The sequence below is a fragment of the Topomyia yanbarensis genome, chromosome 2 (assembly GCF_030247195.1).
Source record: "Topomyia yanbarensis strain Yona2022 chromosome 2, ASM3024719v1, whole genome shotgun sequence".
In the NCBI taxonomy this organism is placed as follows: Eukaryota; Metazoa; Arthropoda; class Insecta; order Diptera; family Culicidae; genus Topomyia; species Topomyia yanbarensis.
Genome location: NC_080671.1, coordinates 146,364,198 through 146,383,154, shown reverse-complemented (window position 1 = coordinate 146,383,154; position 18,957 = coordinate 146,364,198). Strand labels below are relative to the sequence as shown.

Sequence of the window (18,957 nt, the reverse complement as noted above, 5' to 3'; positions counted from 1 at the left end):
TTGCAATGCCCTAACCTGCACCGAAATAACTTGATGGTATTATCTTTTCAACAATAGGCAGGCATCTCCCGAATCGCAAGATGGTTAATACTTAAAATGTAATAAGACTAATTCTCGGAACAGTTATGCCCAGTTAATTTAAATTCTACCTGTGTCGCATTCATGGATTTTTCATCTTTCATAACCTGCAGTGAAACTTGCCTCATTCTTATCTCGTGCAGAACTGATACTAATACTTTGTCCGCTATAGTTACAGTAAAGCAAGCAAACGATTTTACTTATAGTGCTTTGTTACTTATCCTCATAAACAATATTATGTCGTTGCCTCCGGTTGAGCAGTGAAACGAGTCAGTCACAAGAAATAATTGGCCATTTTTTGGAATAACATTATTTCGATCGAATTGAAAACTTACCTTAGGGCTACAGTTCAGTTAGTGGAACTACTAGTAAAAGTGAAAATAAAGGTTAAGCTCGAGGAAGTGACCGACATACAGCTGCATCATACGAGAAGCTGTGTATTAAAATGTTGTACAAGTTAGCACAGGCATAAAACTTCATTACAAAAAACAATATGCAACTAGACTCGTATACAACCTCAGATCCGCACACTTAGAAAAAATCGTGTATCTGCTGACCCTGACATATACGAGCATAAAAATGTTTCAAAATTAGACGGCAATTAAATTATTCATTTTATGAATAATTCAAATAACGACTTATTTTGAATCTTAAAGAAGGAAGAAACCGTACCGACCGTTTCATTTTAAAGGGGTTGTAATAAATCGTTGGGAGTGACATGGCTAAGAAGGTTAATGTCACTCCTTTGGTCCTTTGTAATGGGACAGAGGTATTTACACCTTGCCCTGGCTAATAAGCCTAGGTTAAAGCGCCTTTACTCGCTCTCAAATCCTGAAATAAAAAAAAACATTGCAAAAACAAATGTTGGTAAGCGGGATCGATGTTATTTCTTTTGGCTCACATGCCATTTTCGTTTTTGACAGTGCTTTACACCGTTGTAATCGAAACTGCACTTATTCAAACTTGGATGTAATCAGTCTATTGCTTTTTTGCATTACACCGAAAATGCCATTACTAGAAGCAGCCGGGCGCTAATCTAATGTCCGGTTTACCAAACAATTGTCATTTACAATGCACAAAAATGCTTCTTTGTAACCAAACCCAAGGCCTGAAAATGTCCAGAAACGAAAAAACCTTGACGAAACACAATGGAACGACAATGAAACTCTTGCGAAAGCCGGTTTCAAACATATCTCAGAATTAAATTCTTCAAGGCTTTGTAGCTGAAGATGTGCGCCGGTTGATTAGCGGCATCAAAACATGAAACAAAATGTTATTACCTTTGTTTCATCCTTATAAAGTTTTTCGATTAAATGAGTAGTTAGAAAGATATGAAAAACTGTCATACAAGGATAACATAAAACGCTCTCACCAGTATGCTGCTCTGAATATATTTGTCTCATTTTATAAAAACTTGAGTTCTTCATTGCCAATTCATTGCTGCATGTTGGTTAAAAGATTATCCTATTGGCGTAGTTACACAAAGGCCCCATTCCGGCCTCCATTGTCTGATCCCGCAGGTGGAAACCGCTTCACACTTCATCGATGCATCTTCCTTTTAGAGCGGGTCCTGCAGCGAATAAGCAACAGGACCGAAACTTTTGTTTGTATGGTACACACATCCACACTCTTACCTAATTTTAATTACTAAACCACTCAAATCTATGTAGAAAATCTGTCTCAAAATACAGATTCAAACCGATGAAAACTTGGCACATAAATCCACTATTTTTAAGAAAAACGACGCGCGAAAAAAAAAATTCGAGAGCATGTATTGTCGTTGATTTAGACGAAAGAGGCACAATCGTTATTATTCTCATCCATTTTCGTTATTGGAAAATTTCTTGCATATGACACCTTTGGAAAGGCCCCAAAGCATAGTGAAAAATTCAGCAAACCTTGCAACATTTATTATTTTTTTTAAATTCGTTTATTTTGCACGGCTCAAGGCGTTAGCTTCACGAAGCCGTGGGTCTTTTATATTTTTACAAGATGTAAAAAATAAAAATAATAAACAATTAATACTACTCTAAGAGTCTATCCGATCCCGTGCGCGCGACTTTCCATTGCGCGCGGAGATTCGTTTTCGTGTCGGTGAAATATTTGCATCCACGTCAACTGTATCATGGAGGTCAACCATATCTCTATCGTCGTCGCAAATGTCCGGGTCATCAGCGGGGTTACTGCCTTGATGTTCGCGATCAGGTGTTGTTCCTATCTTTTTCCCTTTCCGGGTCACGAGCGTGAACCCTCCGTCATTGCTAGTAGCTCCCTCATAGCTGTTGAGTTTGTGGTACTTGACGCGTCTTTCACAGTTGTCATTATTGCTTGGACAGTAGCCACAAATTTGGCAACCGTTTGTGGCTCAGGGAATGATATTGGAGAATGAGTGTTGGCATTTCTTTCTGTAGATGAGCTTTTCTTAGCGGTTTCTGGGCAGGGTTGTCCATAATGTGCCGTTTGTTCACAGAACTGGCACGTGTTAGTTTGTCCTTGGTATGTACATAGAGTTCGCTGTATAATGGTATCACCCCCTTCTGTTTTGTACTGCAGGGTAAGGTAGGAGGGAATGGGTTGGTCTATCCGCATTCTCACTACAAAAACACCATTTGCAATACTTGGAAAATAGTTCCTCCACGTGTCCTCCGTAATGGATTCCACTTCTCCGAAATACGACATGAATCTTTTAATGGCCACTTTGCAAGTACGTGGTGCCAAATCATGTAATTTGACTTCCACGTTTCCGTTATCCATATACACAGGGATCTTGATTTTAGCTGTGACACTGCACGTGTTTCAAGTTGTTTTGCGAAATAAATCTTTTCGCCTGGGCGAATTTGTTGAACGTTATCAGCACCGCGTGTCTGACGTGCTCCAACTGGATGAAGCTGACTTACGAAAACCGAAGCTGCATTTTCACCTTCAGCAATTGTTCTACATCACCAATACTTGGTCTTATGTGGAAAGACCGGAAGTCAATGGCCACCGTGTTAGCCCGAAGAATCACATTATGTTGATGAGGCTCAGTCATCTTGATAGATCACCACACACGAATAATAGTATCGGTTCCCTTTGTTCTCAAGACAATGCACACAAGAAAAAAGCAACTGTTTGCGCTGGCTTGGGTAGCAGCAGAGAACACACTGGTATTGTGACTGATGCCTTTGGTGGTTGAGAATAGACTGAACATTTATTTTTAAACTATTTGGAAAATGACAAGCGAGGTAGAAAAATTTCGAAAATGATTTTATCTTAAGTAGCAAACTAAATTCTGATTTTGACTGCAATGATAACAAAGCTGAAAAGCACACACGAAAAAAATACATTCTCTCTTTCGCGTAAGTCTAAACATAACAAAATTTAACAAACCGTACCAGGTTTCATTAAAGTTTATATGAAGAGTGTATTTTTCATGCGCAGTGCCATGAAATTATATCTTTCAACAATTAAAAAAACAACTTTTGTGACGTAAAATTACGCGGTTTGCGAAATTCAACGTCATGTAAAATCAAAATTAAAATTAATCGTTGGACGTAAATTTTCATGATTTCTTCTAAGTGTGCAGTATAGATATTACGTTTTCCTAATGAATCTGGTTTCAGTACCTCGGAGCTAATGAACTTCTAAGTTTAGCATCGATGAAAGTGGATTTAATAATATGCAAAACCAAAAAAGCTGCGTAAAAATGAGTTGTTTGAACAATTCTAGAACTTCAAAAAACCACTAGACATCTCTGGCACCATGTAGAAATTGCTTCTTAGAAAGCAACATTCTAGTGTTTGGCAAAAAATTCAAAGTGTTATTATTTCTTCAACTCTTTTTGTTTTTGAAAATCATCATTATACTCACCTTCATACAATCGTCCCCATCCGGTTACGAACGCCGTTCGACCGATGAAGTTTTCATCCCCATCCGGTACACAAACAGGGATAATATTTGGCTGGAATATCACTGGTTCGTAGAACCTAAAATAATTATTGTTGATCTGTGAACCCGTATTATCATCGTTAGTGCTAGCAAAATATCACCTCAACAGAGCAAGATCATACTCGAACGTCCGGGGGTCAAACTGTGGATGAGATGCCACAATCTGCACCCGTCGCTCCTGATAGCCGTAGGGTTCCTCCTCCAATGCTAAATCATACTCTCCAAGCCGTAGTAACAGGTCCGAGGGAGGTACACTGAAAGTGTCAACAATGTTGTAGTCAGTACAAAAAACAGCAAACAAATCTATATGATGGCTGAGTTGGTTACTTACTTATCCACACAGTGAGCCGCCGTGATGGCCCAGTTCTCGTTCAACAGTGCGGCACCGCACTTGTGCAGATAGGTTGAGGTTCGCCACTGGCGCAGCGAAATCTGCCAAGGCCACCGGCCGAAAGATGCCTTAGTTCCGCCGACTATTCGAGGCTCTGGGAACATCCGCTTCCCGCACACTGCCAAAACGAGAAGAGTTGAATTTAGTACGTTATTCATTCCAGGATTTAGGAGGACCAATAAAATTGTAGCAATCTTAAAATGAGCCTTCTGTTACAAAAGACGAGCTGCTGGACCACCGAGAGTCTAATTGATGCTGCTCGCAGTTGGTGGTAGAATGTTCCTACCATAAACCTGTTTGCTGGAATTGCTTCGTTTTTGCTTAAACACCGTATACGATTGTAGGAGGCGGTACTTCAGAAGCAATCAAGATTAATGCGCATTGATTCAGATTCGATTGCTGCTGATTTGTTCGCCGGGATTCATCCGACAAACCGGAGAAGCTGGGTTGTTTATTTTTACTATCGCAACTAATGTGGCTGATAAAAGAGATAGGGTAAACGGGGGTGATACGCCTCCTTTCAGCAAATGTATCTCAGATTATTAATTAAATATTAGTTCTAATTTCTAGTTTTTTGCTGCACCAGTATACCCCAGTTCCTCTGTAATATATGAATTTAGTAAGGCGTGTTATCGGGTAAATGCACACATAGTTACTAATAATTCTAAAAAATATGATTGTAACGTTAATATAAAAGTACATTGAAATATTTTTATCAAATCTGACTCGTTTAAAACTAAAAAGTGAAATGTGAATAGCAAAATGGCGGAAGCTTATATCGAAAGGCTTTTTTTGAAACTTTTGTGTATATTGTTGCTCTGAAGCATAAAAGCAATGTCAGACCAACTTATTACGTGAATTTCCTAAAATGTTTCTGTTTTTATATAATTTTTACGATTCACATAATTCTGGATTCCTGTGAATAGAGGTAGGGCGTATTTTACCCTCTTACCCTAGCCACTGATGGAGAGGAGCATGACTTGCTGCCAAGATCAATCCCTGTCTGTTGATTTCCCTTTCATGATGGCTTGTCTTGATTCATAGTTATTTTTGAACGTTGTCGATGGGTAGTTGAGCGTGATGGTAGGTGGAGAAGGTCTTCGCTGTTTTTTTTTTAATTTTAGAGGTCATTAGAACGAACATTGATTACAAATCGTTGTTTTGTTGGGAAGAGGTCAACATATTTAGCAGGGCCCAGCTTTTAAGCAAGATGAGATGTTCTGATAGGGGATTCATTTGGTTAATCATCAGTGCCTGTCAGTGGCATTTATTGCAAGACTGGTTGAGACGTCTGCTGGGACAGTGAAGATGAGTCGGTAGAAGCAGGAATCGAATTTAATGTCATTAGTGACTGATTTTTGGATTATTTTTGCGCAGCGGGAATGAAGAATATGCAAAAACTGTATATCTCTCCTCGAACATTGGATGCTAGACGAAGGGTGGGTTATTAAAAATGATTAATTAATTTTTGAAGTGGATTAAAAATTGGTTTAGGAGTGGCTTTGTAATAAATTTGGTATTGTTTAGAAAGCAATCAAATGGGTGGCCTGCGAGTCTACTTCCTAAAAAATAAATAAAAACCGATTTAATCCACCTAGCAGTGAGATGAGACATTTCTTACACATTTCACTATTGGATTAATTTGCAGAACTCACGAGAAGTAGGCACCCAACTAGAGGTGGAATGAAAACAGTTTCTAGTCTTGCACGAATAAAATCTCGAATAAACTGAATAAATTATAGAAATCAACAAAACGACCGAAATAAAAAAGTAAAGCAAAAAATTAAATAATAGGTTTTTAAATTCATAAAATGAATAGAAAAATTAATGTAAATCAAAATTATACTATACACGAACCAAATTAGATTAGGTTATTGAATAAAAATTAAGATTATATTTAGATAATATATTATATATAAGATTAATAGAATAAATTGACTCATACTAACAAATTGAATGAAATAAAACGAATAACCGAACATGAAATGCATGAAATTAAAGATATGAATAAAATAAATCAAATGAATCAAATGAATCAAATTAATGAAATGAATCAAATGAATCAAATGAATCAAATGAATCACACGAATAAAATGAATCAAATGAATCAAATGAATTAAATGAATCAAATGAATCACACGAATCAAATGAATCAAACGAATCAAATGAATCAAATGAATTAAATGAATCAAATGAATCACACGAATCAAATGAATCAAATGAATCACACGAATCAAATGAATCAAATGAATCAAATGAATCAAATGAATCAAATGAATCAAATGAATCAAATGAATCAAATGAATCAAATGAATCAAATGAATCAAATGAATCAAATGAATCAAATGAATCAAATGAATCAAATGAATCAAATGAATCAAATGAATCAAATGAATCAAATGAATCAAATGAATCAAATGAATCAAATGAATCAAATGAATCAAATGAATCAAATGAATCAAATGAATCAAATGAATCAAATGAATCAAATGAATCAAATGAATCAAATGAATCAAATGAATCAAATGAATCAAATGAATCAAATGAATCAAATGAATCAAATGAATCAAATGAATCAAATGAATCAAATGAATCAAATGAATCAAATGAATCAAATGAATCAAATGAATCAAATGAATCAAATGAATCAAATGAATCAAATGAATCAAATGAATCAAATGAATCAAATGAATCAAATGAATCAAATGAATCAAATGAATCAAATGAATCAAATGAATCAAATGAAGCAAATGAAGCAAATGAATCAAATGAATCAAATTAATCAAATTAACCAAATTAATCTAATTAATCAAATTAATCAAATTAATCAAATTAATCAAATTAATCAAATTAATCAAATGAATCAAATGAATCCAATGAATCAAATGAATCAAATAAATCAATGGAATCAAATGAATCAAATTAATGAAATGGATCAAATGAATAAAAAGAATGGATGAACAAAATGAATAAAGTAAAAAATGAATGAAATACATAAATAAAACAAACGAATCAAATAAACAAAATGAGCTGAAGTGAGTGATAAAATGAATAAAAAGAAGAAAATTAGCAGAATGCATTGATTAAAATGAAAAATTGAACAATGGTAAAAGGTTATTAATTAATATAGAGAAAAAATTGAATCAAATAAATTATTTGGATGAAATGATTAAAACTGAAAAATTAGTCAGACTATTAAAATGAAGAAGCTGAACAAAATGAATAAACTGGAAAAAATTAATAAAATGCATACAATGAATAAAATAAGTTAAATGAATGATATTAATCAAATGCACAAAAAGAATAAACTGATCAGAGTGAATGAAACGAATAAAATAAGTAAAATGAACGCAGATGAACAAAACGAATAAAAAGATGCGGAATGAAATAATTAATTAAAATGAAATGGTCATATATTTGAAGCTAAAAACATTTTTGAATAAAGAAAATGAATAAACCGGATTGTACGAATTTGAGAACCATTGCATCAGAAACTTTTGAAATGTTTTTGAAAATCCCATCTTCTGAGAAAAAGCTAATAAATATGCAATGGACTTTCTAGGGCTTCCATCTTTTTTTGGTTTTATACTTTTTGTTTTCATGCTTCTTTACTTGACGGCGTCGTTTTAAGATTATCTTGTGTTTCTACTTTATTGTTGGACCTTAATTAGTTATCAGGAACCTGGAACGTTCAATTTGCTTTGGAATTCGAAGTTTTTGGTTTTTGGTCGTATATTCCCGAAAAAAAGATTTATGTACAGAATAGAATTTACTGGTTCAGTATTTTAACGCGCAATTGAATATAGTAAAGTGAGACAAGGTCACATGTGCTTTCAAGCCCCTTGAACAGAGAACGACAGGGAGAATGCGATTCGTGAATGAGACAGGTAGATATTTCAAAATTTTTATTTGCATTTATGTGAATAGTGTGAAATGTCTACACACCTAGAAAAAATCGTGTAAATTTACGTCTCCTGACCCTGACATATACGAGCATCAAAAATGACTTAGTTTTACGTTTGGTTTTAATTTTACATGACGTAGATTTTCGTAAATCGTGTAATTTTACTCCACATATTGCGTTTGTTTTCAGTGGCAGTAAGTGTAATTTTATGTCATTGCGCATGTAAAGTATATGTTTCATGTAAAATTAAATGGAATACGGTAATGTTTCGTCATTTCGAGAATTACGGGTTGCTAAATTGTGTCATGTTTGCAATTACGTCAATGATAAAATTCATAATTTTTTGGTGTGTAGGCTATGTCGATAGCATAAAAGCCGTGCATTCATTTGATTGCAATGCAGTTTCTTTCCATCCATCCGTATAGCTTTCATATTGTTTCGTTCGGAATTCTCGTGCAGGAAATATGCATAAATGAGTCCAGACCAATACTGTGAAAAAGAAATGGTCCAACTAGTCAGTATATCCAGATATGGACGACGATAAGTTAGAAGACACATTGCAGTTGCATCCCCCATCGAGAGTGGGTACTTTGGGAGACTTCTTTTCCTAGATCTAATTTGTGGATATTTTTGGTCTTTGATCCGTTATTTTTCATGAAAGTTCGTACCAATACAACGAATGTGCAGCTGATACAACTCATGGTTCATTCGCCTGCGCAACGTTCCGTCTTCTATCTGCACGCCATCATAGATGGTACGCAACACCTTTCGTTCGAAAACTCCAAGGGCGCGTTGGTCCTCCACGAGCATAGTCCAGGTCTCGTGGTCGTAGAGGACCACCGATCTAATCAGCGTCTTGTAGATAATCAACTTCGTGCGGCGGCAAATTTTGTTCGACCGGAGCGTCCTCCGGAATCCAAAGTAGGCACGATTTCCCGCCAAGATCCGTCTCTGAATTTCTCTGCTGCTATAATTGTCGTCGGTTACCAGTGAGCCCAAATATAATAATTCGTCGACCATCTCGATTTCGTCACCGTCAATCTGAACTCGGGTGGGAGGTTCACATTGTCATCTTTAGAACTTCTTCCTCTCATGTATTTTGTCTTCGAAACGTTGATGGCAAGTCCAATCCTGCTGGCTTCAGCTTTCAGTCTTTGAGCATATATTTCATTCAAAATTCAATAGAGATACGAATAGTTTAAATATCGCACGTGGAATGCCTCTTTTGAAAATTTCCATCGTCAAGCTTTCATATTACCCAGTTAAGCCAAATATTTTTCTGATATAGCTATGAATTTCCTTAATTATAGTGTAGATACAGGCTTTGAATACAATTGAATTAAAGTTGAGTTGATGTAGCAGCAGACAAAAAATAGTTTTGTTTTCTCAAACCTTCACAATTACAATTAATAAATATTTCAGATTGGCAGAAGATCTTATCACACAACTTAGAAATGGATACAGAAATAGCTAGATAGATGCGATAGAAGAGAGACAGAGAGAGAGAGAAAGAGAGAGAGAGAGAGAGAGAGAGAGAGAGAGAGATGGGGGGGTGGGGGCGTGTGAGGAATGGCAAATGATGGTTAATGCAGTCTCATTATTTTTATAGGTATATTATGATTTCTTACATTCTTATCATAAATGATGTAAGGAGTGATTTTTGTGCCATAACCAGTATATCCTAAATCTTGCAAAAGAGCTAAATTTTCGCTAGATTTTTGGGCATCAAACATACAGTTGCTTTCGGTGACGCCACGAGTATAATTATATGAGAAATCTTTTATCTCACTACTAGGTGAATTACTTGTTGATCTGTGTATTGATATACAATCCAACATTTACCTCATAATTGAACGCAATGCGTAATCCAAGGAATAAATTACTAGAACTCACTGTTTCTTTATCAACGCATTATTTTGTCTTTGAAGTGAACTTATATATTGATTTTTGATAAATAGTTAATTTATTATAAAGGTAATTCACAAAATGTTCTCAACATCGAAATCCTTGAATCACGTAGATGTGTTTTCATACCCCGATATTCAAAATCGGTTTAGTTTTGCCCCCAAAACACCAGTAAAGCAATACTCTGTATGAAACAATCCCATTTTTAGTTAGTGAAAATTGGTAAGCGAGGAATAAAAATACAAAATGTTAATAATATCTCCGCCGCTCGTGCACGGATTTATACAATCTATAGCTTGTTAGAAAGGTATTTTTACAAGCTTTCTATTTATGTGCAGTTTGTGGGACAATGTTGTATTGTTCGAAAGTTATTTGCAAAAAACCTGCTGTGTTTTGACAAAATTGCCCATATCTCAGAAAATAAACAACATATCGAAAATCAAAAATAATAGTGTCAAATGGCAACGTTAGGCCTTTCATTTGAAAGTAATTTCATTAAGATCGGTTCAGCCATTGCTGAGATAATTACATGACATTTTGTACATACATACATACACACATACACACACACACACATACAGACATTGTCTCAATTTGTCGAGCTGAGTCGATTGGTATATGAGACTCGGCCCTCCGGGCCTTGGAAAAAGTTTTTAAAGTTTGAGCGAATCCTATACATTTCTTTTGTAAGAAATGTAAAAAGCTTTGCTCCAACCCAACGCTGCGTTGACTTTAAATTTTGTTCAACGCGACCTAATTTTCGTGAAGTGGAATACATTTTGAAGGTGACAGTGGAACTTAGGTTTACGAAGGTCCTTTATCTCATCATCATCACAGCAATGCAGTATTTGTATTATTAAACACGTTAGCCCAAGTCGAACGCTTTGTTCTGCGGAACAACTTAAAACACGTGATTGAAAGTGACAACGTTGGAGTTAATAGCGTTTTCGTTTTTTCTTGGTGCTACACCGGTTTAGTGTAAAGAAAGAGATAGACTGATTACACCCAAGTTTGAATGAGTGTAGCACTACACCGGTGTAGTGCACTGTCAAAAACGAAAATGCCATAAGATTCCCGAATACATAGAAAAGGACTATATAGAGGTAAGGCAACATGACTTATCATCACGTATCCCACCTGAGCTAATTGTAATATGCACGTCGCAATACAGAGATATAGAATCCGTCACACCTGATACTTGATGTTCTCGTGGTGAGGGTACGAGTTTAAAAAGCTATTCACACTTAAATCGATGAGACGATGTCGAAACGCGAATTCCTCAACTAATATAACTATAGGTTTGGTGCTCTTCACGCGCAAATATGGTTTTAAGGGGGGCGTCTGGTGTAATGTGTTCAAACCGAAAGTTTGTTTTATGATTTTGAAGGCAGGGCAACAATTTTTCTGGTAATGTAAAGATATATTTATACATTTATTGCGATCGAAAAAAAGAATATTTTCAGTTCACACGAGCGTTCCAAGAGTAGACGTTCAACCATTTCCAAGTCGAGGAGCGCCGCGGCGAACATGAAATCTCTTGACAAAATTGTCTGACACATGAAATTAAATAAGATTTGTAAAGCTTAGATTACAGCTACTTCGAAAAATGTTCGAGTTTCGGAAAATGGCTTCATGAAAACCGAAAAATCTCATATTTTATTGTAAAATTTTCACATTTTCCTTCAAAATAATAAAGAATTCTATTCATTATTCACTACACTACACTACTCTATCGTTTATCCTTCCCCGTGAACAATGGAGATGGCGATGGTCGGCAATGTTGGCCATCAAGCTGATATTACACGGAAAATAAAATAATTTCCAAAATAGTGAATTAAGTGTCATGAATTCTAGAACAATGACGTTTTTATGTTACGTAAAACAGGACCATGAACAAAAATCTTATAGAGACGGGCGTAGCGTAGTTGGTAAATTGATTACCTTGTATGCAACTCACCTGGGATTGATTCCCAACCCCGCTAGATTTATCCAGAGATTTCTATCCCGATAAAAGAGGCGAATCGAGTTTTTATAATTATGCTCAATTTACCTTCAGTAATGCCCGCATAAGGTTTTTATAAGTGGATATTGGTTTTGTTTTCTGATCTTCAATCACGGTTTCCACCATTACAAATCGAATTCGTGAACTATTCTATGAACATTATTCATAAACCAAGGGTGTATAACTAATGTTCCTAAATCTATGAATAAAACCACGGATCCGTTTTATTCATAGATTTAGGAACATTAGTTATAGTCCGACTATATCATCTGAAATTCACGATTTATTACATCTTGATTGGGATCTGTTTTTCTTGGATGTGAATTAGTTCACAAAATCAAAACAGTCGAAGTTTTCTCGTAAACTATTTCACGTAACTCGGAATATCACTCATGAATCTTTTCAATCATTGTTAACTTATTATTCCTAATTAATTGGTCGCGATTTAATATCCGTGCTCGTGAAATAGTTCACAAAATCATAAAATATTTATGTATTCACGAACTGGTTTATGATTCCTAGTATAATAGTTACGACTAGCCATTCATTCTCGTAAAAAAGTTTACAAAGTCCTAAAATATTCATGGATATTTGCACTAGCTCACCTTTCGTGCTCGTGAAACAGTGCACAATATCATGAAATATTATTCGTGTATTCGTGGACTGGTTTATAATTTCTTGTCTAATAGTAACGATTGACCATTTGTGCTGGAGAAATAGTCGTGAAATATTCATGGATTCTTGAACTGGTTCGTGAATCAGGATCTATCTAGCGTGCTTATGATATTTAGATAATATTTTAAACATTTTCAATTTTAAATTAATTTTAATTAAATTTTCACGTGAAATATTTTAGAAAATTCGGCATTTTATTCATGGAATCATTTTTGTTCCTGTATTTTTTCATGGGATATCATACAGCTATGTCTAGCTGCTTGCAACCAGTAGTAACCAATAGTACGAGCAGTAGATATAAGAAAACAATCAACACCTCGAGCATGGTTATTCATTAGAGAAGGTGAAGTGTGATGTCTGGACAGAATACGAAAGCTGCGTTGAGCTCCAAAAATACATTATAGAGCCACAAATCATGTTCGTGATTTAGTTCACAAAACAAGATACCACCCATCAGTCACCCTTATATGATACATTTCATATCGTCGTGTTACTCAGGCTCAAAAATTCGAAGGGAACCTAAAACTAATATATCACGATAAGGTCAGGAGAAATTACGAATATCGCGATTAAGCTGTTGATATTGAGCTGTCGGCTGTATGTATCCTTAAATTTTGATCAAAAAATCATAACAAAAACTGAATATGCCCAGGGAACAACCAATGTAACCCAACCTATCACACGGATGTAACGGCATGTATACTTTGGCGCGACCTTGTTTTGTTAGACATATAAAAAGTTTCATAAATCAGAGGTTTATTATTCCTAAGTTCAGGTTTCAGGTCATGATTTTTGTAAATCCCTCAGTTCATGATATCGTGATCTACTTTTCATGAATTTATGAACGGATTGTGTTACGTGTAGATCATCAACATAGAAACAAGATGAAGTGAGTGTGAAATCTACCACTTTACTACCCGTACTATTATGTGCTATTATAAGCTTCACACGTATGATGAATGTGACGAGTTCGTTTGTCTCATCGACGCCGCCGGACTTTCCGCATCGTCATTGATGCAATTTGTATTCCACCAGTTTCCCACTATTATAAATAATTCATACGTATGAATGTGGTGGAAGTTAAGCTTCACCAGAAAAAAATGACCAACGGGTGGTTTCAAGACTAGAACCGAAAAACATCTACTCGTTAAAACACTTCTTTACACCTTAGGCCATAACGACATTATAACCCCTATTTTTTCGAATGTTCTTTATAAATTTCACATCATCACAGCTCAGCGAGTTGGATAGCAGGAATATGGTGGCATGGGTTATTTAAGTTATCCATGAACGACGTGTAGCAATGGACTTTAATACTTTGTACGAGTTTGAGTGACTACTAACAAATCATTTGGGAGTTTTTCGCTCACAGTTCGAGAGCGAAGAAAACAGATGCACTTGCGCTTCAGAGGATTTGTTTTGGGTGTAGTAATGTCGTTGCTAAGTAGTCGCTAATACTTTATGGACATAATTCACTCTGAAAGCAAACATTTTTGTTAGCTGATGTATGTACAATGGAAAACAGTAAAAAAGCGTAGACGTGTTTTTTTTTTTGGAAAGGGCCCGCGATCGAAAATCTAACTCTCGTATTTTTTTACTTAGAGCAAAAAACTAACATTTTTTGGATCCCTCGGAACAATAGCAAGCGACGTACGTGTCGTAAATATCGAAAGCGATTTTTTTTTTTATAAAAATTAGCTGAAAAAGTCATTAAAATCGACACAAAATATTAATTGAAAAAATGTAGGGGAACCTATTCGGCTAACTATTCGGACCTACCTAAATTATCGGATAAAGGTCCGAATTGTTAATTTGAAACCTCAGCTACATTTTGGCCCTTGGCAGCTCTAGGCGACGATTCGCAAAACTCTTCGTTTTTAAATTCTTTTACAATGCAGGGATAATTAGAACCTCCCTACGGGGCAAACCAGACCGACATTTTTTTAACAATGGAATTATGTTTACCTATGAAATATTTACTAGATAAACTCCTTAAGAAGCAACAAAATTGCGTTACATAAACATAATCTGGTAAGTCACAACTATCGATTGGCGCATCATGTATTTTCATTGCTGTGGCGTGTGCAATCGTGAGCGTAGCCGCAAGCCGCTTAACGGTAGTTGATGGAATAGGGGGTACGAATAGCCCCGTGCACTCATTTCGCACACAAGTGGTGAGCATCTTGAAAATCTTTGTGTCTTCACCCAAATAAAAATAATTTCGTAAAATAGGAGCCTCAAACTTTCCAAAACGCTTTCCTGTTATTTTTTTCACTTTTATTTGTTGCTTTAATCACGGTTTTACCATTATATTAATTTTTGTTTTGAGGATGGCAAAGAAATGAAAAACGTTGGTCCGAATCATCCTCACGGTCTTAATAGCTCCGGGTCCCCTAATGTAATAAAAAATTAAATTCTGTGTACTTTGCTGGGGAAAGCAATATACTGCGAAAATTAAGAAATTTGTGACAATTTGTTAAATTTGAATAGTTTTTGCATTACGCTATTTATGAACGGTCTCTGGAAAGGAAATACAGAACGGCTAAAGCGTCTGCCTTTGATATTTTGCGTTATATAGTTTGCATAACCGTCAATAGTTCGGTTTCCGTATCATCTATGCATACAATTTCTAGTTTTTCTTTGCATGCATGTAAACTACTAACTCTTTAACAGTCGCATCATGACAATGTAGCAACATATTCGAAATTTATCCCACTAGCTAATGTCTCAAAAAGACATTTCAATCGCAATAGAAGGCTCTTGGTGGACCATTATAAGGGTTTTAGTCCGAGAAAAAAAAGTCCAACTGTTTGTCAAGTTATCCACAGGTTGTCCGAAATCAGCTCGTATTCCGATAGTTATTTATGTCATCGAAAGGAACATTTGGCTTAATTCTTTGCGTGCCATGAGGATAATGGTGAAGGTACAGGGAATTTGCGACTTAAAGTAAAATTGCAAGGCTAGATCAAAACGAGAACTATGAGTCGAGCGCCATAAGAAGACTGTGAACTTCCTCAAGCATAAAAATCTGGTGTTTCTGTTCCCACGCGAGAGCATCTTTACCCTACAACCCGTGTCCAATTCCAAACCGATCGTTTTGTAAGCTAACTTTCGGTAAAAGACGTGGTCAACGAGTACAGAATTGTGTACTTGACAAAGCATCACGCTAGTGTTGTGGTGTTTGGGTTGGTGGCTTCGGATGGTATAAATTGGATCCGGGGTTCATTTCAGAAAGCGCTAAAGTGAACACGAAGGTTTACATCGGCATTTTAAGTAAGTATGTCCATCCGTGGATCGAAGAAGAATGCGGTATGTCAAAAAATGGGGCTCCGTGTTCAACCTCAGAGGTGGTTGCGCAAACATCTGCCGTTTTGGGTACAGTATATGTGGCCACCTTCTAGCCCCGATATTAATCCTCCAGTATGGAGCGTAATGAAAAACATGGTTTGTTCTAAACGCCACACAAGTACAGCAAACCTCAGAAAAACGTTTACCCGTACCTTAGAGATGGATATATGAGCCCGGACCTGATGTGCGTCCCGGAAGCGAATTGAGACCGTAATTGCAGCAATTGGAAACTCAATCGATGATTTACGTAGTTAAGACTTTAAGAAACCTATCCACTAAATAAATAAGAAATAACTAAGTCATAACTAAATTTTTCTCGGATATTTTTTTAAATTTTTTTTCATTGCTTAAAGGTGCATTTAATATCACGCATACGGTATCGCATATAATTATAAGAAATGAGTCCAAATGGTTTTCAGCTTAAATAATCGCCAGCGGGCACGCATTCCATCAACTCGATCCAGAACACAACCCATTTCCAGCCAGTTCAATGCAGGCACTTTCAATTCCACTACATTACAGAACAATGCACATGAATACAGCCTGATATACTGGTTTACAAATTCATACCTTTCTTGCTCTTTATTCAGCGCCCGAGTTATGAATTATACTTGTATGTATTTACTTAATGTTCTCATTACCATCGGAACGGCGGAAAAAATTGATTTATTTCATTAGTCCCTCTGACTATGGACAATTCTGCTACAATGGATATGCGATCGGCCGGTCTGCTTTACCCCGCCGTTCGCATCATTTCGTTGATCACGCTGTGGTGAAGCGCCTAAACCTTCTTTGCCATTCCGAGGGTCTGAGCATTACCGCATCAGAACGAGTTCTGTTGAGCACTAGTGCAACACAGCATGTGTCATCCCACCACGATCCCCTGTTGTCACGATTCGTTTTGTAACATTTGTTAACATTATGTAATTGATTGTTGTTACAACAACAATAGCAACGATGATGTCCGCAGCGGCGACGACCACAGTCAGTGATGACGATGACCCTTAAACTGGATCGTGCGTCCTGGCGGCTGAATCGAACTGTATCCTCGTCACAGGTTATATTGAACTACGGAGAGGCAAATGGGCAAGACTCGACGTGGTGAATATAATTTCAGGCTTGGGTGTACTGGGATAGTTATTTATGAAAGTTTGGGCGGCACCCGGCGAGAAGTGAACAACCGGTCGGTAGAGTTGTGGCGTAGAAGAAAATAACATTACGTTGAAGTTCGGTTTGTATAAATCGAGCGGCGCTTCAGTTCCTGCCTTACGCAGTAAGATGATTTCAGAATCTAGATGTGTTGGGAGATGTACTTCCGCCTAGAGAATAATGTTAACTGTAGTATGACAATGATTTTTTCCTTTTATTAGCAGCGGTTGCTATGATAATTTGGCTACCTTAGGATTTCTAAACGGTCCACAGTTGGTTGCTAATATGATGGCGATAGTGTTTGGATTGATATTGTGACAACTGTAAAAGTAAGCTGCCAAATATCACATCATTTGGACAATTTTTAACACTCGCCCACTTCGCTTGATGTTTTAGACATTGATACTATCGGAAAATATAAGGAAAAATACAGCTATAATTTTTGAAGTAGCACTCGGAAAATTACAGTTCATACCTTTATTTAAAGGAAACATTTTTAGGATTCCAATGAAAATATTTTCGTTACTCGAAAAAGACGGAAAGTTGAAATTTTGGGACATTATGTTACAAAAAAACCCTATTTCTACTAACTCTTCTACTCTATGCCGGAAATTATTCATATTTTGCAGTTTTTCCAATATGAAAAGATCTTTGAATTCGAATGGAATCTTTGCGACCTTTATCAGAATACGAAATGGTTGGGTTCTAGGATATTCTGTCATTCATATTAAATTTTATCATTTTCTCGTGCATATATCTCTATTATCCCTCAATGAAATTTTATGAAATGTACCTTGTTGAACGTAGAACATCCTATAGAACAAAATAGAAGGAAATTTTGCTATCGATAAAATTCACACACATTGACATTTAATCTCGATTCCATAGTTTTCATTAAATAGTACACATCAACTTCATTTAACAATAAATTATTATTTAATTTTCTGTTGCTGGAGTATAAAATGCTTCGAAATCAGCATGAAAAAAGGAGGTTTCTAGACTAAATGTGAAAAATCTGAGGTTTCTGAATTTTATCGGTAACGAATCTGTTTTTATTTTGTTGCTTATAATTTTTCAATGTCCCAAAACTCCAACTTCCTGTATTTTTCGAGAAATGAAAATGATTCCTTTGAATTGCTAAGAATGTTGAGTTTGAGCGAATCCTATACATATTTCTTTTGTAAGAAATGTAAGAAAATAGGAGTCTTTGGGGACATTGTATCCCAAAACCCAAACTATTCGTATATTCATAGCAGTGGTGTAGCCAGATGGGATCTGAGAGGTTAATCCCTTCCCTCCAAACCGAAATTGGCTGGATTCAAGGAAACAAATTTATTGATTTCAACTAATTTAATTAAATATTGTACTATAATAATTTTAGAAGCATATTGTCTGATCACTCCATTGAGAACCTACACGCATACGAAATACTACCGAAAATTGAGTTATTTTGACTCAATTTTATCGTGGGTATGGAATGAGATAAAATGAGGTAAACCGTGTTGAAAGTAGTTTCCGTTTAACCACGGAAAAAATCACAGCTCATTGATAGGTTTGTTATACTCAACCTCGTGTTAA

The 18,957-nt window shown here is 36.0% G+C and overlaps 1 protein-coding gene across 1 annotated transcript in view; it reads right to left on the bottom strand.

Annotated features, from left to right (window-relative positions):
* The window catches only part of LOC131681653 (serine protease filzig), a 184,006-nt gene that overhangs the window by 9,406 nt on the left and 155,643 nt on the right, over positions 1-18,957 (bottom strand). Inside the window, exons 9-11 of the mRNA XM_058962577.1 lie at positions 4,337-4,514; positions 4,107-4,259; positions 3,928-4,043 (exon numbers count right to left, since the gene is read on the bottom strand). Coding sequence (XP_058818560.1) covers positions 3,928-4,043; positions 4,107-4,259; positions 4,337-4,514 — 447 coding nt within the window. The remainder of the gene's footprint in view (positions 1-3,927; positions 4,044-4,106; positions 4,260-4,336; positions 4,515-18,957) is intronic.